This window comes from Acipenser ruthenus, chromosome 1 (assembly GCF_902713425.1).
Source record: "Acipenser ruthenus chromosome 1, fAciRut3.2 maternal haplotype, whole genome shotgun sequence".
Lineage (NCBI taxonomy): Eukaryota > Metazoa > Chordata > Actinopteri > Acipenseriformes > Acipenseridae > Acipenser > Acipenser ruthenus.
Window position 1 is genome coordinate 11994999 of NC_081189.1, and position 27522 is coordinate 12022520.

The 27522-nt window shown below is 43.7% G+C and overlaps 1 protein-coding gene across 1 annotated transcript; it reads left to right on the forward strand.

The window, feature by feature from the left end:
* Positions 1 to 863: 863 nt before the first annotated feature.
* Positions 864 to 21941, forward strand: LOC117403705 (sorting nexin-18-like). The gene is made up of 2 exons (XM_034006034.3): positions 864 to 2744; positions 20196 to 21941. Exons 1-2 carry the CDS (start codon positions 1220 to 1222, stop codon positions 20447 to 20449), a joined length of 1779 nt encoding a protein of 592 aa, XP_033861925.3. The 5' UTR covers positions 864 to 1219; the 3' UTR covers positions 20450 to 21941.
* The last annotated feature ends 5581 nt before the right edge of the window (positions 21942 to 27522 follow it).

Genomic DNA, 27522 nt, shown 5'->3' on the forward strand with positions numbered 1-27522 from the left:
TTCGTTGTTGTAATAATGTTGACCAATAATAATAATCACATTCACACACTAACTGAAGATTTTATTAAAACTGAAAATCATTAAAAAAAAAAAAGTATATTAAATTAATGTTCTCAGTATTTACAAAGAAATATGTGTAGATGTATTCTTTTTGAATAATTTACATGTTAAACCAAATCACATAAACATTCACTGTGTGTGGTGTACCCAGACTATTTCTTTGTTTTATTTATTTTATTTCGTCTCCACAAAAGGAGCAAAAGCAGACAGTATTTTCTTGTCATGACTAGCAACATTTTTTTTATGTACTCGTGCTGTATTCGTTTGCTTCACTCCCGGTGCCCTTAAGTCTAGGTCAGTGACGGCACTTAAGACTAGGTCAGTAGCTGTCAGCCATGTGCAGAAATCTTGATTCGTCACCAGCCCCCAAATCCACCCCACCCGAAAAAAAACCTTAGGGGTTGACATGTCTGGTATTTATATATCTACATTTGTTTCTAAACTTACTATATAATAGAAATCTGTACATATGAATAAAGTATTCCAGATTCAATCTATTTTTCACATTTAGCAAAACATACATTAGAACTATTTCTGATACACAATCAACTACATTGTATGTATATTTCAGATTTAACAGCATTTTATATGGGGGTTACATTGGGAAGTGCTACCTTTTTAAATTATTGATTTTGTTTAATATAAAGCTTTTACTATTACATGTATGTACAACTCTGTCATTAGTAATTCTACACATGAATTATTCAATGTGTAATCTTTTAAAACACCGTTGCGTGTCAATGTATTACTGTAAACAGCTCAGATCGATTCGTGCTGCCTGACTGTATGTACATACCATTTAACCTCCGCCTTCGATTACTCAGACTGATTACGTGTGGCGCTGTTGTTGCAATTCAGAACGAGACGGTACTGCAGCTGGAGAGATACAGCAGGAGTGCTCGCAAGTAAAATCTATGCAAAACTGAACTGGATGCAAGCCGGATTCAACTTTCCAAACGTAGTGCATGAAATGCATCGAAAGCACACGACTCAGGGTCAGTCGGATTTTAATAACAAAGAAAAGGAGTAAGAGTGAGAAGAAAGTAGAAGGGAGAGGTGTTTGTTTCGCAAAGTCTTTCCACTTGTGTTGAGTTTTTGCTGGTGCTGGCTGAGTGGTAATTCATTGGCAGTTCTATTATTCGTTTCGTTGTTTGGGACTATGGCGCTGAGGGCGAGGGCTCTGTATGACTTCAATTCGGAAAATCCCGGGGAGATCTCCGTGCAGGAAAATGAAATCGTTACCCTGGACAGCGAGACGGATATTGAAGGCTGGCTGGAAGGAGTGAATAGCCGAGGGGCTAGGGGGCTTATCCCAGCTTCTTACGTGGAAATCCTTAAGACTAGCGAGCCTGCCTCTTCTTTAAACAACGCAGCCGGCAATGGGAACGCGTCCAGGTATGGCAACATTCCCACCGGTGGATACGACACTTCATCTTACACGACCCAGACCCAGACCCAGAATCAAAACTTCACCCAAGCCCCGGCAGCCTTTACTTCGCTTTCTGTCCCTGTGCAGCAGCAGCAGCAGGCAGCACAGCAGAACTACCAGGCGAGCCAAGGCAGTGATGATGACTGGGATGACGACTGGGATGACAGCTCGACCGTGGCGGACGAGCCCGGGGTGGTGGGGGGCGGTAGTCAGGACTGCCATGCGGCTCGATACAGGATCTCCACCCGGTCCGATACCTCTTCTGTATACAGCAGGAGTGGTCAACAGCAGTCAGCCAAGGGCTCGGCAACTGTCAGTAGAAACCTCAACAGGTTCTCCACCTTCGTGAAATCTGGCGGAGAAGCGTTTGTACTGGGGGAGGCTGCCGGCTTTGTGAAAGACGGTGACAAGATCTGCGTGGTGATGAGTCAGTATGGCCCCGAATGGCAGGAGAACCCGTACCCCTTCTCGTGCTCCATAGACGACCCAACCAAGCAAACCAAGTTCAAAGGGATGAAAAGCTACATGTCTTACAAGCTGACCCCCACGCACACGCAAAACCAGGTGAACCGCAGGTATAAGCACTTCGACTGGCTCTATGCCCGGCTGGTGGAGAAATTCCCGGTTATTTCGGTACCACATATACCGGAGAAACAAGCCACGGGCAGGTTCGAGGAAGACTTCATTTCCAAAAGAAGAAAGGGGCTGATTTGGTGGATGAACCACATGACCACCCATCCAGTCTTGTCGAGGTGTGATGTGTTTCAGCATTTTGTGACCTGCGCTAGCACGGACGAAAAAGCATGGAAGCAAGGAAAAAGGAAGGCGGAGAAGGATGAAATGGTGGGGGCCAATTTCTTCCTTACCATCAGCACCCCACCGGCCCCCCTTGACTTGCAGGACGTGGAGAGTAAAATCGACGGCTTTAAAACCTTTACTAAAAAGATGGACGACAGCGTGCTGCAGCTCAACGCCACTGCCAACGAGTTTGCAAGGAAACAGATCACCGGGTTTAAGAAAGAGTATCAGAAAGTCGGCCAGGCTTTTAAATCCCTGAGCCAAGCGTTCGAGCTCGACCAACAGCTGTACTCCGCGGGGCTGAACCATGCCCTCGCGCACACGGGAGACGCTTATGATGCCATCGGGGAGTATTTTGCAGAACAGCCCAGACAGGACGTGGACCCAGTGATGGACTTGTTAGCTCTTTATCAGGGACACCTGGCAAACTACCCGGACATCATCCACGTCCAGAAAGGTAATACAATGTTTTTTTTTATACTTTGAGAAGAATTTAAAATCAAGTGCATTGAATATGCACGTACTGTATTAACCACACGGTCAATGTAAAACAATAAATCCATAATAATCGGTCAAGTAACCCGGCTCTATCTTCAAAAGTCATTTTGCGTTAGAGTACCAATGTAGTAATATTAATAACTGTAATAAGAAATCATAGTAGGACGGGCAGGTAAACAGAAAGGGTTATTTCAACGCAAAGCATTGTAGAAACTGCAGCATTAGTTTTGTAGAAGTGGTGAGCATATTGCGCTGTAGCTATATATCACGTCAAATGCTACCTGTGACACCGCTGCTTCTGTGTGAGAAATCAATCTCTCATTTTTACTGAGTTTAATGACATCCCTATATCAGTACGTTCACTCACAGTAGAGTGAGAATGTTAATAAATATGCCTTGGTTCTGCTGTTTAACGAACATGTGCACTGAACAGTAGAGGTACAATAATGTGTGTTTCAGGGCAGTTCACAGTGGTATGTGCAGTGTTGTGATCTATGAGTAGTCATGTTAAATTAGCAGTGGGTTTTTCAGTTCCCGTGGTCAGGGGGTCCTGAATCTCTAATAGTAAACGTGCACGTACACAGGGTCATTATTGAGGGATTTCTACGTGAGCGAGACTCATTCGAGTGAATCTGTTTTCCATTCACTGTGCAGTAGAACGCGGTAATGCAGTCGTCACTACCCTAATCTGACTCTGTTGAACGCGGTGTACTCAAAGCGGCTCCCAAACGTTTCTTTTGCTTCATTCCATTCCAATGAGCTGTTACTATAAAATGAAGTGTCCCCACCAAACCTGCAAGGGGAGCTGATCACTGTAAACCCACCTGATTGCCACGAAGTGTGAAAGCATAGGAACGATTGATAGTGTACTTATCAAAGCATAGGAACGATTGATAGTGTACTTATCAAAGCATAGGAACGATTGATAGTGTACTTATCAAAGCATAGGAACGATTGATAGTGTACTTATCAAAGCATAGGAACGATTGATAGTGTACTTATCAAAGCATAGGAACGATTGATAGTGTACTTATCAAAGCATAGGAACGATTGATAGTGTACTTATCAAAGCATAGGAACGATTGATAGTGTACTTAAAGCAGGAACAAGTAGAGCTGTGTACTGAAAGGTTATCTATGTACTGTATTACCGCACTACTTTCTATACACTGTATTTGAGCACTGATTTCTATGCACTGTATTTCAGCGCTGCTTTATATACACTGTATTTCAGCACTGCTTTCTATACACTGTATTTGAGCACTGCTTTCTATACACTGTATTTCAGCACTGCTTTACTGCATTTTGGCAAGTTTGCATCTGAAATAGGATCACCATGGCACTACTGTTGACATTTGCAGCAGAATACTTCTCCAGGTGTCTAATTTATATTTTCCCTGCAGAGAACAGCTCAGTCCACTTTATGTACTGTAGTCAAATACATTACCACTCCCAAAGAATGGGTCAGATGATGTCATCTTTACAGGGAGAAAATAGCCTTGCAAAACAGACACTCATACAGTAACAACAAGAAGCCATGCATAATGAGTTCAACAGCTACGCTTTACTAATTCCAAAAATAATGTTGTTGAAGAAACAAGAAGACACTACATCATCTTCCTATGGCATCTAGGCTGTGTATTTGGAACACATTTTTAATAACATATACACTATACAACAGTTATTAGTATTTAAACAGAGACCCTTACAATAATTATTAATTTCTGAAGCATGTTCTGGAAACTCCTCAGGCACAATGTAACGTACTGTATCAGGATTGAGTGAATTTGTGTTTTGTGGATAATAGACACATATGGATTGTGTTCTGTTAGCTATCTAGCACCCACACTTTGGAACTCCCTACCTAAGCACATTAGAAGCATCCACTCTCTTTCCCTTTTTAAAACACATATAAAAACATTTTTGTTTGATCAGGTTTGTAGTTAAAATTCTTCTTGTAGTATTGTTGTTTTTTGTTTTTTTTTTGTAGATTTTGTAAAAGTGTTTGTTTTTTGCTTTTTCCTTTGCTGGCTCTGTAAAGCGCCCTGAGGCGCTCCCCGTGTATATGGGGCGCAATGTTAAATATAAATGTGATTGATTGATTGACTTTGAGATATTGATTCCCAGTCAATCTATTCTTTTGTTGGTCAAGTTTGATTATGTACCAGAAAAAAATTACCTTTTTTGGGCAGAAATATAAATAAACGTATCTCTCGGAGAACATTTGAGGTAGTTATTCACTTCATATTTGCATTACTGTATGTAAACCTTGCAAGTAAAATGTGTCGGTGACCTTGACTTCTGTATGGAAGTTCAATTCATTCATTCTGCTTGGACTGTACAGTTTAGTTTAAACTCTTGAGGGGCCCAGACGTCTTTGGGGGCTGGGTGCAGACTGTCTTCTGTTAGCTCTAGGGCTTACTTTAGGTTCTCTGAAGACGTAAAGTATGTAACACCTGTAAAGCACATATGTACAATACTGCCTTCACTTCACAACCAGTAGGCCTTCTGATGTTGTCCACACAACTATTTCTCTTCATTCTATCAGATTCCCCCTCCTGTACCCTGTGCCCCCTGGGACGCGGGTTTGGTTCACACCTGTCTGTTTCAGCACCTCGACTGGAGAAGAAAAGAATGAGAAATCCTTTTGAAATACACATGTTGCAGATCCCGCTTAGTCCCAGACTAATGTAGTACTGTGGGTCATGTGGTTTTCTACCCTTTCCCTGTGTGATTGTGTCAGCACTCTCCAGCATTATCTCGCCTGGCTTCTTGTTTGCATTGCTGTGGAAAGCAAGTGCACAGTCTGAGGGCTGAGTCACACTCGCTGAAGAGCGGGCTTCTGGACCACTTCATGTGTGTTTTTCCATGGCTGGCAGCCTGCAAGGTGTCAGATACAGTGTACAGTAATAGAATATGGCTTTCCTTTTCCAGGAAGTAGGCTTTTCACAGGGGTGTGCAGTCATCTTCAAACAGCCAGGATGCTGCGTGTGTTTAAAATGAGGACTCCTGTAATGAATTCTAACCTGATGGAGTGAAATGATCAGGATGCTGCGTGTGTTTAAAATGATGACTCCTGTAATGAATTCTAACCTGATGGAGTGAAATGATCAGGATGCTGCATGTGTTTAAAATGATGCCTCTTGTAATGAATTCTAACCTGATGGAGTGAAATGATCAGGATGCTGCGTGTGTTTAAAATGATGACTCCTGTAATGAATTCTAACCTGATGGAGTGAAATGATCAGGATGCTGCATGTGTTTAAAATGATGCCTCCTGTAATGAATTCTAACCTGATGGAGTGAAATGATCAGGATGCTGCATGTGTTTAAAATGATGCCTCCTGTAATGAATTCTAACCTGATGGAGTGAAATGATCAGGATGCTGCATGTGTTTAAAATGATGACTCCTGTAATGAATTCTAACCTGATGGAGTGAAATGATCAGAATGCTGCATGTGTTTAAAATGATGACTCCTGTAATGAATTCTAACCTGATGGAGTGAAATGATCAGAATGCTGCGTGTGTTTAAAATGATGCCTCTTGTTGTAATGAATCCTAACCTGATGGAGGGTTCTGGCTGCTCTCATACTCATCCAGTTTTAAGTAATCACAACTACTGTAACAAAATAGTTTCCTCAATGTTTTCCACTGCTGTATGCACATCCATTTATTAGCTTAGGTCCCAGATGTGCAATTTTAAACCCCGATCTCTGATACTATACTAGGTTAAAGAAATGCTTTTTAAACCCCGATCTCTGATGCTAGGTTAAAGGACTGACTTGCCCCCCCGAGAGTGGAATTGTCCCCACCCCTTTCACTGGCTTCTTTACTGTCAGTAACCAGTCAGCTGCTTCCCCTGGTAACTGACATGCAGAAGACACTGCTGGTGTGAAATGGCCAGGGAAGTGCAGCAGTGACAGGTTCCTGTAAGGTAGGGCTAGCAAATGAAGAACAGAGGAACAAACAGGTTTACTATAGCATGTTTCTCTTTAAACCACACGCTTGAGACTTATGTAGATCATGGGAGTGCAAACTGGGTAAGATATATTTTACAATAGCTAAAATTACTTTCAAGTCTACAACACAGCCATTGATTATCCAAAGAGCTTGCAATCTTTAAAAGTGGCACAGCGGAGCTATTGAGAAGTGAGTGTGAGAGACGTGGGGGAAATGGATCTGCTCACGGGAGAGAGACGTTACAGGAGAGCAGAAGAGTCATGCAATCTTTAAAAATGGCACAGCAGAGCTATTGAGAAGAGAGTGTGAGAGACGTGGGGGAAATGGATCTGCTCACGGGAGAGAGACGTTACAGGAGAAGGAAGCAAGTGAGCAGTAAAACTAATTAGACCACAGAAGTTACGCAATTGAGTTTTGTAAGAATGAAAGGTGTTCAGTAAAATATTGTGTAATATTTCAATAACCCGTCTGAAATAGAAAATGCACATCAGAAAACACACTTCCTGGTTTCAGTGAGCTACTGTACAGGTCATGCAGTATACAGTGGTGGTCACCTGTCCCTCACTAAGTCAGTGTTACAGTATACTGTCTGTACTGTCCTTCACTGTAAGTCAGTGTTACAGTATACTGTCTGTACTGTCCTTCACTGTAAGTCAGTGTTACAGTATACTGTCTGTATTGGGGTTTATTCTTCAAAACAAATACAACATGTTGTTGCTAAAAGATGGGGAGGCAATTCAATTTTGAGGTTCAGAAAAGTCTACCTGTTTACTCTAGTCTGGGGCAAAGGCTGAGTCAAACTAGGAGTCTCTATAAACTAGTTTGAGAGTAGAAACCGGTGATATGCTTCAGACAGCAGGATCACTATACCGTATGCCTCCTGACTTTGACTGTCCACACAGCAATGAAGGCCAGCTATGATGTCACATCGTTGTTTGCTCAGGCTGGCTCACATGTGTACAGCAGCTGTCTGAAAGGAACGCTGTACAGTACGAGGAGAACAGACGAGAATATAATCCAGTTTTCTGGGCTGGGCCTTCCATAGAAACAAGAAATCATTTGAACACACACTCTTAACTCTACACATTACAGGTTACATGTGGTGCTTCTGAAATGTGAGATGAAACCAACAGAATGCAAACAATGGGTATTCAGGGAAACTGGGGGGGAGCATCAGGGGGGGTCTATTGCATTGTACTGCAGCTTCAGGGGGAGGTCCTATTGCATTGTAATGTAGCTTCAGGGGGGGGTCCTATTGCATTGCACTGTACCTTCAGGGGGGGTCCTATTGCATTGTTCTGTAGCTTCGGGGTGGGGGTCCTATTGCATTGTACTGTAGCTTCGGGGGGGGGGTCCTATTGCATTGTACTGTAGCTTCAGGGGGGGTCCTATTGCATTGTACTGTAGCTTCGGGGGGGGGTCCTATTGCATTGTACTGTAGCTTCGGGGGGGGGGGGTCCTATTGCATTGTACTGTAGCATCAGTGGGGGTCCTATTGCATTGTACTACAGCTTCAGGGGGGGTGCTATTGCATTACACTGTAGCTTCAGGGGGGGGTCCTATTGTTTATTTAGCCGACGCCTTTATCCAAGGCGACTTACAGAGACTAGGGTGTGTGAACTATGCATCAGCTGCAGAGTCACTTACAACTACATCTCACCCGAAAGACAGAGCACAAGGAGGTTAAGTGACTTGCTCAGGGTCACACAGTGAGTCAGTGTCCTTAGGTGGGATTTGAACCGGGGACCTCCTGGTTACAAGCCCTTTTCTTTAACCACTGGACCACACAGCCTACTATTGCATTGTACTGTAGCTTCAGGGGGGGTCCTATTGCATTGTACTCCAGCTTCAGGGGGGGGGGGGGGGGGGGGTCCTATTGCATTGTACTGTAGCTTCAGGGGGGGTCCTATTGCATTGTACTGTAGCTTCAGGGGGGGTCCTATTGCATTGCACTTGGCAGATGCACTCAAATCCCCCCCCACCCCGATGAGAATGAGAAGGCAGATTCTTCTGCTGCTCTAAAATACCCCCCCCCCACCCCGATGAGAATGAGAAGGCAGATTCTTCTGCTGCTCTAAAATACCCCCCCCCCACCCTGATGAGAATGAGAAGGCAGATTCTTCTGCTGCTCTAAAATACCCCCCCCCCACCCCGATGAGAATGAGAAGGCAGATTCTTCTGCTGCTCTAAAATACCCCCCCCCCCCCCACCCCGATGAGAATGAGAAGGCAGATTCTTCTGCTGCTCTAAAATACCCCCCCCCCCCCCCACCCCGATGAGAATGAGAAGGCAGATTCTTCTGCTGCTCTAAAATCCCCCCCCCCCACCCCGATGAGAATGAGAAGGCAGATTCTTATGCTGCTCTAAAATACCCCCCCCACCCCGATGAGAATGAGAAGGCAGATTCTTCTGCTGCTCTAAAATACCCCCCCCACCCCGATGAGAATGAGAGTTTAAAGTTTAATTTCAGTTTTTGTTTGCTTGTTCAGCTACAAAAAGGCCAACCTCAAGTAAACCTCATGTTATTACTTTATGAAAACATGTCTGTGTCCACTGTTTACTGTGAAGAAACGGAAATGGCAAGGAATGAAAAAAAAAAAAATGTGTTGACAACATTCTGTACTGTTTATTTCAGGAATAAACAAAACAACGTTTTGACATGGAATTTGACTTTTACCAAAAACAGAAAAAAATATATTAACAGGTCTCATTTGAACATATAATCACATTCATTTTACCAAATTATGTTTAATCACGGTACAATTAATCAAGTAATATCCGGAAGTACACAGAGGGCGATCTCCATTTCCTGGTTTGGGGCCAGGAGACTATGACATCCCAGCACTAATTTTATTGTTTTGTTTTGTTTGTTTTTGTTTTGTTTTGTTTTGTTTCAATTCTCCTTCAAGCAATAACAACATCATTGCAGGTGTTCTCTGCGCGTCACAGCGCATCACTGGACTTTGTTGTTTTCACCTGCATTCATTCCACACCTGTTCCTGCTGCCTCCGATTAAGGATTGCTGTGGATTCATCTTCCCTGCCGGTGTGAGCGGCAGCGGGTGCGGCAGTCGTGCAAGAACATCAGGAAAGGACACGGGCTGTTCTGGGTGTTTCTGTGTTGTGTGTTGGTATTTTATTGGTTGTTAGTTGTGTATTTTAAATGTTTATAATTCTTCATTTGCTTTTATATGTCTGCTGTCTTTTTCATCTGCCATTTCTCTCCGTATCCTTATTTTTCTTTTTCGATTTTCTTTTTCCTTCTTATAAGAAACATTTTAAAATGTTTACTTTTATTATTTTTATATTTTGTTTAATGTTTGTAAGTTGCTTTGGATAAAAGTGTCTGCTAAATAATGAAATAATAATAAAAAGCAATACAGTAATAACATTGTAGAAGGAGGCATTTCCTCCAGCATGGGCACACATTGCAGATTTCTACTGCAGAAAGTGCGTTGATAGCAGAGTATAGCGGTTCTGCATCAGCAGCTCAGCATGTGTTAGACTGTCACGAAGATTAAATACATTAAGATTTATCAATAGACCCTGATGGGGGTCCATGTCTTGTATCAGTAATGGCAGGTCCACTGTGGTTCCAGGTTAGTGCTCCAGTCATGGTTTATTGATTTGAAACTAATTAAAATGAGTAACAGTGCAGCAGCAAAGAAGCAGATTTTCTAATTCAGTGACAGTAGAATAATAATAATAATAATAATAATAATAATAATAATAATAATAATAATAATAATAGACACAGTGCACTGCTCTGTCATCTTAGTACATTGTTATGGCAACATTTAGATTCTGGTTGTGACTTTGAACAATACTGGTGCAGTCTGTCCGGTACAGTAAAGACTTCTAAGGAGAACCCATATTTATATGTGGATGTAAGAGTAACAAAACATTGTAGAATGCTATCAGTGGAAATACTTTGTTAAATGACTGTGTACCCAAGCCCTTCTGTGTTGCTGAATTCCTTATATCTTCAGCAGTGTCCAGTGTGCACACAAGCATGCTCTGTACTGGGCTGTATATCGTTGCATTGGTGTGTCTTTTTCTTAGCCTGCTGCTTACTTACTCACTGCAGGGTACAGCAATATAAAAACCTCCTTTTGTGAGACAGATGTACTGTATCTCCGGCCCTGTGAGGCAAGCGAAAGGACAGTTGCATGTACCGCTAAACTGAGAACATCAGCAGAGGATGGGGAGTCTTCCTATTGATTAATTGTATAAAATAAATCCACATTTCTGTTCCGTCGGCACTGTATTGTTGTTATTAAATCTCGTATACCCGTCCCGTGACGTGCACCTGGGTTAAAGGATCCAGGTTCTGTCATTGGCAATACGTGTTCACTGGATGAAGCAGAACAAAAACAGGAAAACGGCTGAAGATAAACACAAACATGCTTTTCATGTTTTGTTTGAAGCAGTATATCAGCCCATCCAGAAAGCCACACTATACCTGGGAGTTTGAAAGTGCTCGTGTTTGTTTGAAGCAGTATATCAGCCCATCCAGAAAGCCACACTATACCTGGGAGTTTGAAAGTGCTCGTGTTTGTTTGAAGCAGTATATCAGCCCATCCAGAAAGCCACACTATACCTGGGAGTTTGAAAGTGCTCGTGTTTGTTTGAAGCAGTATATCAGGCCATCCAGGAAGCCACGCTTCACAGACCCCAGCAGAAAAGGTTTACGCCAGTCCTGCACTGCAGATCTCGCATTGCACTGTAGAGCAGCGACGTCATTGGTATGGGGCTTCAAACAAGGGTTAAAACAAACATTAAACAAGGAAAGGTGTTGAGTTCCTCTTGAGCGCGATGCCTTTATTATTCAGTCATTTTGTTTCACAGTAAAAGAAAAGGATTATTTTGGTCTCTTGGCAACCGAACAGGAAATCTAAGTCCATTTTTGTGGCGGGATTTTAAGTTTCCCGACCGTTTTTTGTGTTCCGAGCAAAAATAAAAAATGTACTGGAAGGACGAGAACAGTCACAAAACGCCAATTCCGACAGTATGAGGAATGTTATGCAAATGAAGTGGGTACCTAATTAAAATAGCCCCCGCGCAAAAATCAAAAGGGTTGATGTGGTCGGATTGAGTATTTTCCGTCTAAAATGGTAAATATTTCAGAAAGTCCTAATGGAGATAGAAACCTATTTCAAACAGGCTCCGTCTAAAAAAAATGGTGTGGGTACAGTGACTCTGACTACTTTGGCGATGGTGCGCAATGTGTTGTTAGAGATTGCTGCGATTTTAGAGGATGAAAGGGATAATGTAGCTGCTATGCCAAATGAAAAATAAATAAATAAACTAATACATAAATGAATAAATAAATAAATGTCTATATATTTATTTTGACATTTATTTATTTATTTGTGCATTAATTTATTAATGTATTTTTCATTTTGCGGAACCAAAACTATAATTGAATACAATATACATTAAAAAAAGTGAGGCTACATTAAAATACGAGCTCTCTAACTGCACTTGTTGTCTCTTTGTCCTTATGTACTTGCTTTATTATTGTGTTCTATTAAATGTCTCTTCTTATTTGCCTTATTATTGTGTTCTAGTAAATGTCTCTTCTCTTCTTTCTCCGTATCTCCTGAAACACACGTCTGTTTTGTTTTTCTCTGCCTTTGCTACCTTTCAATCCCACATGTCCATTGATTGAAATCCTGAAATGATGTAAACAGTGTCATTTGCATCATTAGCATGTAGGTTTATCATTCAAATTCTGAATAGTTTTTCCGCCACTTTTATGTAAGTTTGGGAGAAGAGTCGGGTTCAAACAGACGGAGACGGCGAGTTTCGGACTGTCGGAAGGCACTTTTGATATTCAGGGCCTGTGTGTCTGGTGTTTCTATGTTGCACTTCTGAACTTGCTAATGCTTGTCCAGGTTGTTGGGATACGGCAGAGAACATGCCTATAGAAACAGCAGCTTAAAGAAACCCTCTGCAAATGTAAACCTTGCTACAGACCCGTAACACAGCCACCTACTGGAGTTCATTCCAATTATGGATATAGGCAGCATACCTCAGGCTTTAACATTTAGTGAATGCACAAGGTACACAAGTGTGTGTTGAAGTGAACGTGTGCCGTTAACTTGTGAACCACATTGTAGTAATGTTGCAGCCTGAGCCAGGTGCTTTCTGCTGCTCTGAGCAATGTGTGATCAGTGCACAGGAAACAGTGAAATGTGATCTCTCTAGATGTCAGAGCCTGTGTAGAGACTGCCTGTTGAATGTTTGGTATGAGTTGTGCGCATGACTAATCCCAGGCAGCTCCTCACTGGGAGTTCAAACTCACTGTGTTTACAGTAGCCAGGTAACATGCATGGTATACTGTGCCAGAAATGATCACAAAGACTCGTATCTGTCCAGTTGTACCACAACAGTTCATTATACAATGCCATGCATCAGTGCTAAGGTTCCTTGGAGAATGTCTTTTGTTAGGGAGAGGAGAGATGAAATGCAAGGTGATTTACAATCCATTGGAGCTGAGATACTGAACCACCAAGGTGGAATGTTTTCATTGGTTGCCATGTCTACCACATTTGACTGACAAATGACTTTACCAGGGGAAAAAATATATGGGTGGTAGTCAAAGGGCAGTCTTTTGGTTGAGATGTCCAGTATAATATTCATTTACAGTAGAAATACAGCGATTGAAGCTACAGAGCAATGTACAGTAGTTTAAAGGGTACATAAGGACCTTTTTATTTTATTGTGTTACATGTTCCCATGTGTTGCTACAACTGTTTACGTAAGGTGTGTGTATTGTTTTATTTTTTTTACATTTTGACCACTGGTAAATCCATCTGTTACATATGTGAGCAGGAGGAAATGTAGTTATGAGAGGTCTATGCAGGTACATGGGAAGCCATCTTGAGGCAGGGAATGCAATTTAAAAGTTTAAAAAAGTGGTCAAAATGTAAAAAAAAAAAAAATTAAAACCATACACACACCTTACGTAAACAGTTGTAGCAACACATGGGAACATGTAACACAATCAAATAAAAAGGTCCTTATGTATAAACCCAATTCAGTAAACATACAGTAACAGGCTACATTTAGCAGGTTCATCTCAAAGGGTCATTTTAAAGACGCAAGTTACTGGCAACGTTTGCAGAGCCCATTTGAATGTTTACTGGGCTGGTTTAAGACAGAAATGAAATGAATTGAAGAGCTGGGTCAGGGTAATCACTATGTTAGTGCTCATGGCTTTTAAGCAGAACGTGTTTTACATTGATGGCCACTGGCTGTACAAATAGGAATACGTACAAATCTGGAGCATTAATGTACAGTGCTGTATGTGTATAACCCACGGCACAGGGCACAGTGCAGTGTGGAGCTTCATACAGCACCATGTGACTAAGAAGTTGTCATTAAGAGTAACATGGCTAACTTGGATTCTTTGAGCTATCCTGTGTTTGCTTTGTTTTTAATCATACGTTCTTTTGTTACTGGAAGCCCTTCATGCCAGTTGAGTTGTACTGCATGCTGAGTATTAACATTCTGCATGCTGAGTATTAACATACTTGAGACAATCTATTTGCTATGTTCTGTAATTGCTTGTAGTTCTCTGTGGCTGTCACAGGGTCTGTGCACTGTGTTCTGTAATTGCTTGTAGTTCTCTGTGGCTGTCACAGGGTCTGTGCACTGTGTTCTGTAATTGCTTGTAGCTCTTTGTGGCTGTCACAGGGTCTGTGCACTTGATTGCTCAATGCAGTCTCTCCTCCCCTGCTGTTGGCTGGATGAAATATGTGAAGTGCTTCTCCTTCATTTCTTGGCTCAAACCCTTGCTCTGCTCTGGTTAGTCAATAATACATGAATTGTACTCCGATGAGGACCGTAAAACAAGCCTCTGTCAACTCCACTGTGTATTACATGAAAAAGCTGTTGTTTCACTTGTTTGAGTGCGACTTTACAACAGCAAAATATATTGACATTATCAGGCTTTTCTTTTTCTATCAACTTGAAATGTCAATTCGAATGTTGCCTCATTGCTGCAAGCCACTTCCTGAACAGGAGGACTGCAGACAAACAGACAGCCTCTGTCTCTGCTGTCAAAACAATGTTCACATGAGAAACCTGAGCAACAAATCTTACTGCACCAAGCAGCTGAACCCTGGAATAGTCACTGACGGATGCAGTCCGTAACATAGAGAACTGAGCCTTTTTATTATTTTATTTTATTATGCTACAAACAAGCGAATGTAGAATAAAACCATAATAAAGTGCTGCTGTTGAAGAAGAAAGCAAAGCAACAGTGAAAGGCAGGATAGCGTAGCGGCAAATAGCTGAATAAAACCCTACTGTGTCCGAAAGCATGTTACTGTGGACACACCATCAGAAATAATACAACTCTGAACGCACAGTACTGCATGCACACAATGTGAGGGTTTCCTTAAAGAAAGCTCCTGGATGTTTCTATCAGTTTATACTGTAAATGAAGTAGACCAGTTCCTTATTTGCTAGGTATCGTAATTTAATTATTGGTTTTCCAGCCACAAAAAAAAACAAAACACACAGTTAAACTATGGAAAGAGCCTGTGGCAGCAGAGCTTCAATGAGACAGCCACAGGAAATCTGGCTGCCTTTGTCTTCTGAGAACATATTTATATGGCTTTTCTTAAAAGTGTAACATATTGTGCAGTATCCTCACCAAAGCTGTGACGTGCAGTAGAACCATCACTGTGGAGTAAAGGATTGAAGCTGTGAGTGAAGGGTTAGGGTTAGGGTTAGGATTGTGGAGTGAAGGGTTAGGGTTAGGATTAGGGTTTAGGGTTAGGATTAGGGTTTAGGGTTAGGATTGTGGAGTGAAGGGTTGGGGGTTAGGATTGTTTAAACTTGTATCTGTGCTGCAGTAAAGCCATCCTGCAGTGTAACCTGAACAATATGTTGCACACAGATCTGAAATATATAATATATCATAGATTGTAGCTCTTGGAAAAGTGTATAACAAGGCATTGTTACTGTCCTTAGTGACCTTGTAAAGAACATACAGTACAGAGAATTGGGATGAAGCCTGGTGCTTTTGTACAGTAGCATTGAAAACGTCATCTGTTGTTTAGAAATGTTTTAAAGATGGCATTTTCTGGGGGACTCTGGAGTGAGTGGGCTTACAGTGAAACTTGGTAAAAATGCTTTTAGTATAAGTTTTTCGGTAAACGTGTTTGCTCTCATTATTACAGCTGTAGTAGGGAATAGGGTTGAAACACAGTTTCCATTTTGCAATCTATACTGTAACACTATTGTAGTTTGGAAGGAGCTTTCAGGTGGCCTGCACGTACAGTGCAGTGGCTGTGTGTACAGTAGTTAAATACCTGTGGTTACTGGGTCTGTTATTTTTCTCTGTTTAAAACGTATCGGTGACCCACTTCAAGCTAGATCGAAAGCTTCACCAGGGCTCTCCCAAACCTTTTCCCATTCGGGGTCCAACACTGAAGCTCCCAAAGGGGGTTCCAATAAAGTACAAAGGCTTAAATGTCACGGTACATAAATACTCTTTTTTTTAAATTCATTTTTAACAATAAGATACAAACAGTAAGCCACAAACTAAAACTTTGTTTTCTGTATAAAACAACAGAGAACCAAGGCATAGCAATAGAATCCACAAAATTAAAATTAAATAAAGATCAAAGGACAACCAACCAGGCACCCCCCACTGCTCCTATATTAAAGGAGACCAAGTGCTTTTTAAATTCATAAATCATAATTCTTTTTTTGTCTTATTTAAAAGACCTACAGTTCCCTGAACTCACTAACTTGCTTATTCAGTATTGAAAACTATGTGTGCTCTGCTCTCCGTGCCAGAACACTAAGCACTAGGAAAATGAGAAGTGAAGTCCTGCTTTTGTTACATTTCTTAAAACTGCATCAACATAGTTAATAGCAAACTCGAGGGGGGCTCATGTTTAAAACCTATTTAATATGATCGTCTAGTATTAGGGATTCTGTCTAACTTTGTGCACTGTAATCAGCTTGTCATTGTTAATTACAGTACTGCTGAAAAGAATCTGCTTTAAGTCATTCCACAGCAGTCTTTCTACCTCCAGTAATTGAACACAGTCCCTCTGTTCAGCTCTAACAGGAAGAGGTTAAAGCACAGTGCTCTGAGGAATGGGGTGTGGTTACAGTTCCACTGTGTGAGCCTCTTTCACAGCCTTCACTGGAGCTGCTCTAAAGTGCCAGGATTACTTGAGGAGGGAGAGTGGCAGCTCCTTGACCTAATCGATACAAGCTGGGGGTGGGAAGGTGGGCCAGGACTAGTGGTTTGGAACAGATGGATACATTTGTTTTATATGCTTTCTTGTTCAGATGTTTGTTTCTACAAGGCCTATAACTTGTGAACACTGTGTTGGATCGATCTGAAATTTGCTGTCCAGCTTTGTAACAGTGATGGAAACAGACATAGCTGCAGATTTTTATACCAAACCCCACCCGCTTAATAGACCTTAATAGCGCCAGCCTGTGTGAGCGCACATCGGAGCAGTTTACCATGTTAGGCAATCATTTCTTTACTTGTGGTTTTATACAAGATGCTGGCAACAATAAAGTGATTATTACTGTGCGTCCGCGGTGACTCTGTAAACTCAGACGCTGATTCATCGTGGTAGATTACCCTACTGTGGACTTCAGAAGAAGTCAGCTGATGTACTATAACAATCATAAACACAGATTGCAGCTTTAAAAACACAATTCCATATTGTAACTGGTATCTCCATGATAAGACGGGAAGCACGGGACCTTTTGAATGGGCCGTTTCTGGGAATAGCTGCACAGATGCAGTTTCCGGGTGTTTGAATTCTGTTCGGTACTCCAGCAAAGTGTAGTGCTGTTCCCACATTCTTATCTGCTCACATGCCCTTGACCAACTTCCAAATAGCAAGGAAGGAGATTTCATCCTAACTGAAGGATTGGACAAAAACAGGAAACAGAACGAAAATGACTCCTTATTTAAAGCTCTTTGAGGGTCTTCACTCAGAATCATGTTCAGTTTCACAGAATGCTGTAGCTGTTAACGGATTTCCTGGAAACAAAGCACTTCAATGATTTGGGTTCTGTGGCCGGTAGGTCTTCTGCAGTGCGTGCCATTGAATCAAACGCAAGGACTTTCAATTGTACCTCAGCTGCAAATTTAACGCTACAGAGGTACAGTGCGAGCATGGGCTGTACTATTCTGCTGTATACAGACAGTCCAGAAAGTAAGTCTGCAGTGCGAGCATGGGCTGTGCTGTTCTGCTGTATACAGACATTCCAGACAGTAAGTCCCACATCTGATTGCCCCATACTGCTGTAGTGAAATGACTGTTGAAAGCTACATTTGAATTGGCAAACATTATGCAAGACTGCTTTGTGTTGAGATCAATACGTGCAGTAGTGCTGTATCTACAGACACCAAACAATGCTTCTTGGTTTCCATAACAGGGCAAACTGTATCCAAGCACAAACACAAACCCTGAAAACACCCAGCTGGACACAATGCAGGAGTGTGTGTGCGTGTGTGTGCGTGTGTATGTGTGTGTGCGTGTGCGTGTGCGTGTGTGCGTGTGCGTGTGTGTGTGTGCGCGTGTGTGTGTGTGTGTGTGTTGGTGGATTATTGGTGTTGCTCTCTGTTTGAATGCTGGGCACAATCCAGTTTCTGTAATTGTTGTCAATTATTGATTGCAACGATAACATCATTAAAAAGAACTAGAAATGTGCTGTCTATAGGAACAGACACCTCAGAGACTGATCTTATTATTAAACGTTCATTAACCCCTTTTATATTTACATTTTTATATGAGGTGGTTTTGTATGGCACTGACATTAATTACAGCAGGTTAAAGAGTAAGTAGCAGGGTTCCGAAAAATATAGCGTTACCCGTCCCCACGTGTTGCTACAACAGTTTAAATAACGTACCTGTCATTTTTCTTTTCATTGTTAACATCCTGACAACTTTTTACTTACAACTTTAAAATCTGTTTCAAAGCTCTTTTCTAAACGGCTGCTCTAGTGCACTGGGGTTTGTTAACAATGAAAAGAGAAATGACAGGTACGTTATTTAAACAGTTGTAGCAACACATGGGGGCGTGTATTCTTCAGAACCTGGTTACCCCGCTACTTACTCTTTAAGATGCTATATACTAAGCATTGCCACATTGCTGTACTGCTGTGATACTCATTGTTGAGCAATCATTCCAGCTGTCACAAGGCTGACTCGAGTAGCTTACCAGTTTTTATTGGTATGAAGTTTAGCCTGTAAGCTTGAACTGTAACTCTGTATGCAGGTCAAATACAGGGATTGGTTTATACAGTGAAGGTCATGCATTGTGCCAGCCTTTTGATGGCTGTAAAATCATTATCTACTGTTTCACACTGCTAGGATGTAGTTTGGTAGAAACAAATCTACAATAGATAGTGTATACAGTAATTAAGTTCTGAGATTGAACCATGACTTTCAAATGAAGTGCAGCTGTAAACCTTGCTGTGCTGTGCTGTGCTGTAAGACCTTTACAGAAAACACACTCCCTTTATTTGCAATGTCAGTTCATTGTTTATGTACAGTGTACTCTGTCCTTGGTTCTCTGGTTTCACAGGGTGTGTTATATCTTTTCCTTGTGTATGTTCAGTATGCTCTAGTTTAACAGGGAGTGTTGTAGCTATTCCTTGTGTATGTACAGTATACTCTGTCTTTGGTTCTCTAGATTCGCAGGGTGTGTTAAGTGCAGCTGCTTTACTCATTTCCTATGTAAATGTGCGAATGTAGCAGAACGAGTTGTGAAACTGCACAGTCAGGACTGGAATTGTTGGCCAAACTACTACCTTTCAGTTCTGTGGCAGTATAGTTTGTACTGACAGGTGACTCACTGCTGCATGTTCTGGGATGAGGTTGAGAGGGAGGTCAGGGTCAAAGGTGAGCTATAAAAAGCTCTGTTAAATACAGTGGAGAATACAACTGAATACAGTCGCCTGGCAGTGCCTGGGATGGGAGCTTTCAGTGGGAGAACACCACAAATGATACCACTGTGCTTCTTGCTCCTTGACATGAGTTCAGAAGCACAGAAACATTATCTACAAATTGTTGGTCTGGAGCCTTGTGGGATTGCCCTGTCTTCACACTGGTAGTTCCCACAGTCCCATCATCTCAGCTATTCACTCAAAGCAACAGGTCAAACAAATAAGCTGGCGTGTACACAGGTGTTCTTCTGAACAGTACCTTTGTACTTGCTGTTAGATTTCCATTGATTTCTTTGCTTGGATCTGTGCAGTGTACTGTGTTATCGATTTGAATTGCAATGCATCCTGGTTGTATTCACTGTAGGACCACTCGCATGCAAAGTGAGTACAGCTGTATAACTTTGAACCACGTACATGGTAAGCAAAGTGTAACGGGTACAGTTGCAGTGGAGATGGGAAGCCTCCAGTGACTGCCTGTCTAACTGGCTTGTTCCTTTGTGCTTGCAGGAGCCCTCACCAAAGTGAAGGAGAGCCAGAAGCATGTGGAGGAGGGGAAGATGGAGGCGCAGCAGGCGGAGGGCATCAGCGAGCGCTGCAACATCATCTCCTTCAGCACACTGGCGGAGATCCAGCACTTCCACCAGGTCCGCGTGCGCGACTTCAAGGCCCAGATGCAGCACTTCCTGCAGCAGCAGATCTGCTTCTACCAGAAGGTGACACACAAACTGGAGGAGGCCCTGCAGAAATACGACAGCGCCTAAGAGGCCCCCTTCCATCCTTCACCTCTCCCCAACTCTGAACAACAGTTAGCCCTGCTTCAGCAATACCAAGGGAAGCACACTCCAGTTACCCACTGCAATCCTGCTCCAATTAGATTCAGCAATACCAAGAGAAACACACACCAGCTACCCACTGCAATCCTGCTGCAGTCGGATTGTGCGCCACTGTTGTTTTCCAAGTGGTTTAGGGTCCAGTGACTATACCCTGACTATTGAGGAAACAAGGCACACAGACACCAGGGAGTTACATAGAGCTTAGTCTTGTAGATCATCTTTATTAGTATTTATTAGCAAAGCAAGTAAAACACTGCAGTGGTTTGTCTATAGGGAGGGAGGTATGTAGGTTGGTGGGACTATATTAGAAAAAAACATAAAACAGGAAGTATATTATAACGACAAGTTATATTTTGTATGCTTACACAACCAATGTAACATTTGCAGACTGTTTGTTATATGCCTTATTGCATTGTATAAAAAGTGTTTTGATATGTTATTGTTTATTACGCATCCAACATGTTAGAAGGATCCTGTGATAAAGATATCTACTGTAGACTGGCCTGCCTTGGTTGCCTTGGAATATCCCCCTGGATAAACTTGAGCCTCAACAAGAAATAGCCGTTTACAATAACCTAATAGAGCAGCTGTCACCGCTGCCTTGTGCCTTTAGACTTCCTGTCTCTGTTAACCTTTGTAATAACAAATAGATCCACAAAAACATCATCAGGCCTGTTTCAAAGGATTGACTAGCAAAGTAAAGCACATCTCTGATGTGAAGCCAAGCTATAAAAGACAAGTGACCTCCCTCTCCAGTGTCTTGAGGAATGACCTCCCTCTCCAGTGTCTTGAAGAATGACCTCCCTCTCCAGTGTCTTGAAGAATGACCTCCCTCTCCAGTGTCTTGAAGAATGACCTCCCTCTCCAGTGTCTTGAAGAATGACCTCCCTCTCCAGTGTCTTGAGGAATGACCTCCCTCTCCAGTGTCTTGAGGAATGACTGCCTTCTCCAGTGTCTTGAGAAGTAAAGTTGCTTGTGTATCCAGTAGTTCCTGATGAAATGTGTGATATCCATTACCCTGAGAAGCCTGTGGTTCCTCTTCACTCTGAGGAAATGTTACTAATGAAGACTGGAATGTACCGAGGGAGGGGGAGCTCCAGGCTTGATGTTTGCACTCAAGGCACCAGCATAAACACAAAAACAAAATCCAAACACCAGGCTTGTATTCAAAGAAAGCATGCCGGGTGTGTAACGACAGGAAGTACTTTTCAAATCCCTGTGGGTCTCTGCTTCAAAAACTGCTTTTAACTGTAAGCAGCAGCTAAAGCAGGACAGTCTTTGTATATTGCTTTTTTTTGTAGCACTTCATATAAAAGTGAACAATTGAAAGCTGCATCTCTTCAAGCTATTCAGCTGCACCGTGCAGCTCCCAGGACCCAGTGTACCAGCTCACAGTACAAAATAAACCCTTCCCACAGAACTGCTTGCTTGTTTTACTATTCAACTGCAATGGTCCATTGAATACTCAACTCATGTTGGTATTTACACACACACGCACACACGCGCACACACACACAGCTGCATTTCTCAAAGTAGTTTTTTTCTCATTCCTGATCCTATCATTAAAATGTGTGAATGGAAGTGTAACGTGCACAGAAGAGGCTTCGGGATCAACACTCTGTGACACAAACTGTGACACTTGTGCTTTGCTCTTCCTGTGAAGGGCAGTAGCAGCACGTCCTGTCCAGTATTGACCACTGCAGCTTGCTGGGAGTAATAAGAAACTCCCCAGACAGCTGAGTAAAGAGGCGTTTCAGTTGATTTCACTGGATTTATCAGCACAGCTGCACAGCAACAAACGTGTTCTGTAACAAGTGGGTGTAATTCTTTTAGTTTTAATCAATTCAAAGATTCATTTATTACTGCACACACAAGCCTTTATTGATTTTGTTTTCTTATTTATTTAGGGTTAGGGTTAATGATGGACATATACCAGTGGCACTTCATTATTGATATTTATGTACTCTGTCTAATAAGAGTGAATCGCAGGTGGGATGGAGGAAGGAACAATCTACTTCATTTAAAAATATAATACAATTCAGTACTGTAAACAGTACTAAATACAGTCGCCACTTTAATTTGTACCTAAATCATTCTGAACGCATGTACTGACCATGCTGTCTGTGCCCTGCTATATTCTACTGGAAAGCTCTTGCGTATTATACAACAGTTTACTTTTGGAAGGCAAGATTTTTATTATGCCCTTCTAACCATTTTTTTGTCCCCCCTGACAGTGTGCTTGCTGTGCTCTGCAGTGCTCACACTCCTGACAGTGTGATTGCTGTGCTCTGCAGTGCTCACACCCCTGACAGTGTGCTTGCTGTGCTCTGCAGTGCTCACACCTCTGACAGTGTGATTGCAGTGCTCACACTCCTGACAGTGTGATTGCTGTGCTCTGCAGTGCTCACACCCCTGACAGTGTGATTGCTGTGCTCTGCAGTGCTCACACCCCTGACAGTGTGCTTACTGTGCTCTGCAATGCTCACACTCCTGACAGTGTGATTGCTGTGCTCTGCAGTGCTCACACCCCTGACAGTGTGATTGCTGTGCTCTGCAGTGCTCACACCCCTGACAGTGTGATTGCTGTGCTCTGCAGTGCTCACACTCCTGACAGTGTGATTGCTGTGCTCTGCAATGCTCACACTCCTGACAGTGTGATTGCTGTGCTCTGTAGAGCTCACACTCCTGACAGTGTGATTGCTGTGCTCTGTAGAGCTCACACTCCTCAGTGTGATTGCTGTGCTCTGTAGAGCTCACACTCCTCAGTGTGATTGCTGTGCTCTGTAGAGCTCACACTCCTGACAGTGTGATTGCTGTGCTCTGTAGAGCTCACACTCCTCAGTGTGATTGCTGTACTCTGTAGAGCTCACACCCCTGACAGTGTGATTGCTGTACTCTGTAGAGCTCACACTCCTCAGTGTGATTGCTGTGCTCTGTAGAGCTCACACTCCTGACAGTGTGATTGCTGTGCTCTGTAGAGCTCACACTCTTCAGTGTGATTGCTGTGCTCTGTAGAGCTCACACTCCTGACAGTGTGATTGCTGTGCTCTGTAGAGCTCACACTCTTCAGTGTGATTGCTGTACTCTGTAGAGCTCACACCCCTGACAGTGTGATTGCTGTGCTCTGTAGAGCTCACACTCCTCAGTGTGATTGCTGTGCTCTGTAGAGCTCACACTCCTGACAGTGTGATTGCTGTGCTCTGTAGAGCTCACACTCTTCAGTGTGATTGCTGTGCTCTGTAGAGCTCACACTCCTGACAGTGTGATTGCTGTGCTCTGTAGAGCTCACACTCTTCAGTGTGATTGCTGTGCTCTGTAGAGCTCACACTCCTCAGTGTGATTGCTGTGCTCTGCAGTGCTCACACTCCTGACAGTGTGATTGTTGTGCTCTGTAGAGCTCACACCCCTGACAGTGTGATTGCTGTGCTCTGCAGTGCTCACACCTCTGACAGTGTGATTGCTGTGCTCTGTAGAGCTCACACTCCTCAGTGTGATTGCTGTGCTCTGTAGAGCTCACACTCCTGACAGTGTGATTGCTGTGCTCTGCAGTGCTCACACCCCTGACAGTGTGCTTACTGTGCTCTGCAATGCTCACACTCCTGACTGTGTGATTGCTGTGCTCTGTAGAGCTCACACTCCTGACAGTGTGATTGCTGTGCTCTGCAGTGCTCACACCTCTGACTGTGTGATTGCTGTGCTCTGTAGAGCTCACACTCCTGACAGTGTGATTGCTGTGCTCTGCAGTGCTCACACCTCTGACAGTGTGATTGCTGTGCTCTGCAGTGCTCACACCTCTGACAGTGTGATTGCTGTGCTCTGTAGAGCTCACACTCCTGACTGTGTGATTGCTGTGCTCTGTAGAGCTCACACTCCTCAGTGTGATTGCTGTACTCTGTAGAGCTCACACCCCTGACAGTGTGATTGCTGTGCTCTGCAGTGCTCACACTCCTGACAGTGTGATTGCTGTGCTCTGTAGAGCTCACACTCCTGACTGTGTGATTGCTGTGCTCTGTAGAGCTCACACTCCTCAGTGTGATTGCTGTACTCTGTAGAGCTCACACCCCTGACAGTGTGCTTGCTGTGCTCTGTAGAGCTCACACTCCTCAGTGTGATTGCTGTACTCTGTAGAGCTCACACCCCTGACAGTGTGATTGCTGTGCTCTGTAGAGCTCACACTCCTCAGTGTGATTGCTGTACTCTGTAGAGCTCACACCCCTGACAGTGTGATTGCTGTGCTCTGCAGTGCTCACACTCCTGACAGTGTGATTGCTGTGCTCTGTAGAGCTCACACTCTTCAGTGTGATTGCTGTACTCTGTAGAGCTCACACCCCTGACAGTGTGATTGCTGTGCTCTGCAGTGCTCACACCTCTGACAGTGTGATTGCTGTGCTCTGTAGAGCTCACACCCCTGACAGTGTGATTGCTGTGCTCTGTAGAGCTCACACTCCTCAGTGTGATTGCTGTACTCTGTAGAGCTCACACCCCTGACAGTGTGATTGCTGTGCTCTGCAATGCTCACACTCCTGACAGTGTGATTGCTGTGCTCTGTAGAGCTCACACTCCTCAGTGTGATTGCTGTACTCTGTAGAGCTCACACCCCTGACAGTGTGATTGCTGTGCTCTGTAGAGCTCACACCCCTGACAGTGTGATTGCTGTGCTCTGTAGAGCTCACACTCTTCAGTGTGATTGCTGTACTCTGTAGAGCTCACACCCCTGACAGTGTGCTTACTGTGCTCTGTAGAGCTCACACTCCTCAGTGTGATTGCTGTACTCTGTAGAGCTCACACTCCTGACTGTGTGATTGCTGTACTCTGTAGAGCTCACACCCCTGACAGTGTGCTTACTGTGCTCTGCAATGCTCACACTCCTGACAGTGTGATTGCTGTGCTCTGTAGAGCTCACACTCCTCAGTGTGATTGCTGTACTCTGTAGAGCTCACACCCCTGACAGTGTGATTGCTGTGCTCTGTAGAGCTCACACTCTTCAGTGTGATTGCTGTGCTCTGTAGAGCTCACACCCCTGACAGTGTGATTGCTGTACTCTGTAGAGCTCACACTCCTGACAGTGTGATTGCTGTGCTCTGTAGAGCTCACACTCTTCAGTGTGATTGCTGTACTCTGTAGAGCTCACACTCTTCAGTGTGATTGCTGTGCTCTGTAGAGCTCACACTCCTGACAGTGTGATTGCTGTGCTCTGTAGAGCTCACACTCCTCAGTGTGATTGCTGTACTCTGTAGAGCTCACACTCTTCAGTGTGATTGCTGTACTCTGTAGAGCTCACACTCTTCAGTGTGATTGCTGTGCTCTGTAGAGCTCACACTCCTGACAGTGTGATTGCTGTGCTCTGTAGAGCTCACACTCCTCAGTGTGATTGCAGTGCTCTGTAGAGCTCACACCCCTGACAGTGTGATTGCTGTGCTCTGTAGAGCTCACACTCCTCAGTGTGATTGCTGTGCTCTGTAGAGCTCACACCCCTGACAGTGTGATTGCTGTGCTCTGTAGAGCTCACACTCTTCAGTGTGATTGCTGTACTCTGTAGAGCTCACACCCCTGACAGTGTGATTGCTGTGCTCTGTAGAGCTCACACCCCTGACAGTGTGATTGCTGTGCTCTGTAGAGCTCACACTCTTCAGTGTGATTGCTGTACTCTGTAGAGCTCACACCCCTGACAGTGTGCTTACTGTGCTCTGTAGAGCTCACACTCCTCAGTGTGATTGCTGTACTCTGTAGAGCTCACACTCCTGACTGTGTGATTGCTGTACTCTGTAGAGCTCACACTCCTGACAGTGTGATTGCTGTACTCTGTAGAGCTCACACCCCTGACAGTGTGCTTACTGTGCTCTGCAATGCTCACACTCCTGACAGTGTGATTGCTGTGCTCTGTAGAGCTCACACTCCTCAGTGTGATTGCTGTACTCTGTAGAGCTCACACCCCTGACAGTGTGATTGCTGTGCTCTGTAGAGCTCACACTCTTCAGTGTGATTGCTGTGCTCTGTAGAGCTCACACCCCTGACAGTGTGATTGCTGTACTCTGTAGAGCTCACACTCCTGACAGTGTGATTGCTGTGCTCTGTAGAGCTCACACTCCTCAGTGTGATTGCTGTACTCTGTAGAGCTCACACTCTTCAGTGTGATTGCTGTACTCTGTAGAGCTCACACTCTTCAGTGTGATTGCTGTACTCTGTAGAGCTCACACTCCTCAGTGTGATTGCTGTGCTCTGTAGAGCTCACACTCCTGACAGTGTGATTGCTGTGCTCTGTAGAGCTCACACTCCTCAGTGTGATTGCTGTACTCTGTAGAGCTCACACTCCTCAGTGTGATTGCTGTGCTCTGTAGAGCTCACACTCCTCAGTGTGATTGCAGTGCTCTGTAGAGCTCACACCCCTGACAGTGTGATTGCTGTGCTCTGTAGAGCTCACACTCCTCAGTGTGATTGCTGTGCTCTGTAGAGCTCACACCCCTGACAGTGTGATTGCTGTGCTCTGTAGAGCTCACACTCTTCAGTGTGATTGCTGTACTCTGTAGAGCTCACACTCCTGACAGTGTGATTGCTGTGCTCTGCAGTGCTCACACCCCTGACAGTGTGCTTACTGTGCTCTGCAGTGCTCACACTCCTGACAGTGTGATTGCTGTGCTCTGTAGAGCTCACACTCTTCAGTGTGATTGCTGTACTCTGCAATGCTCACACCCCTGACAGTGTGATTGCTGTGCTCTGCAATGCTCACACTCCTGACAGTGTGATTGCTGTGCTCTGTAGAGCTCACACTCCTCAGTGTGATTGCTGTGCTCTGCAATGCTCACACTCCTGACAGTGTGATTGCTGTGCTCTGTAGAGCTCACACTCTTCAGTGTGATTGCTGTGCTCTGTAGAGCTCACACTCCTCAGTGTGATTGCTGTGCTCTGTAGAGCTCACACCCCTGACAGTGTGATTGCTGTGCTCTGTAGAGCTCACACCCCTGACAGTGTGATTGCTGTGCTCTGTAGAGCTCACACCCCTG

Excerpts from the sequence above, each read along its gene's own strand:
- LOC117403705 (XM_034006034.3), top strand. The coding sequence starts at position 1,220 with ATGGCGCTGAGGGCGAGGGCTCTGTATGACTTCAATTCGGAAAATCCC. Across the intron at positions 2,745-20,195 it reads CATCATCCACGTCCAGAAAG|GAGCCCTCACCAAAGTGAAG; the intron begins GTAATACAATGT and ends TTGTGCTTGCAG.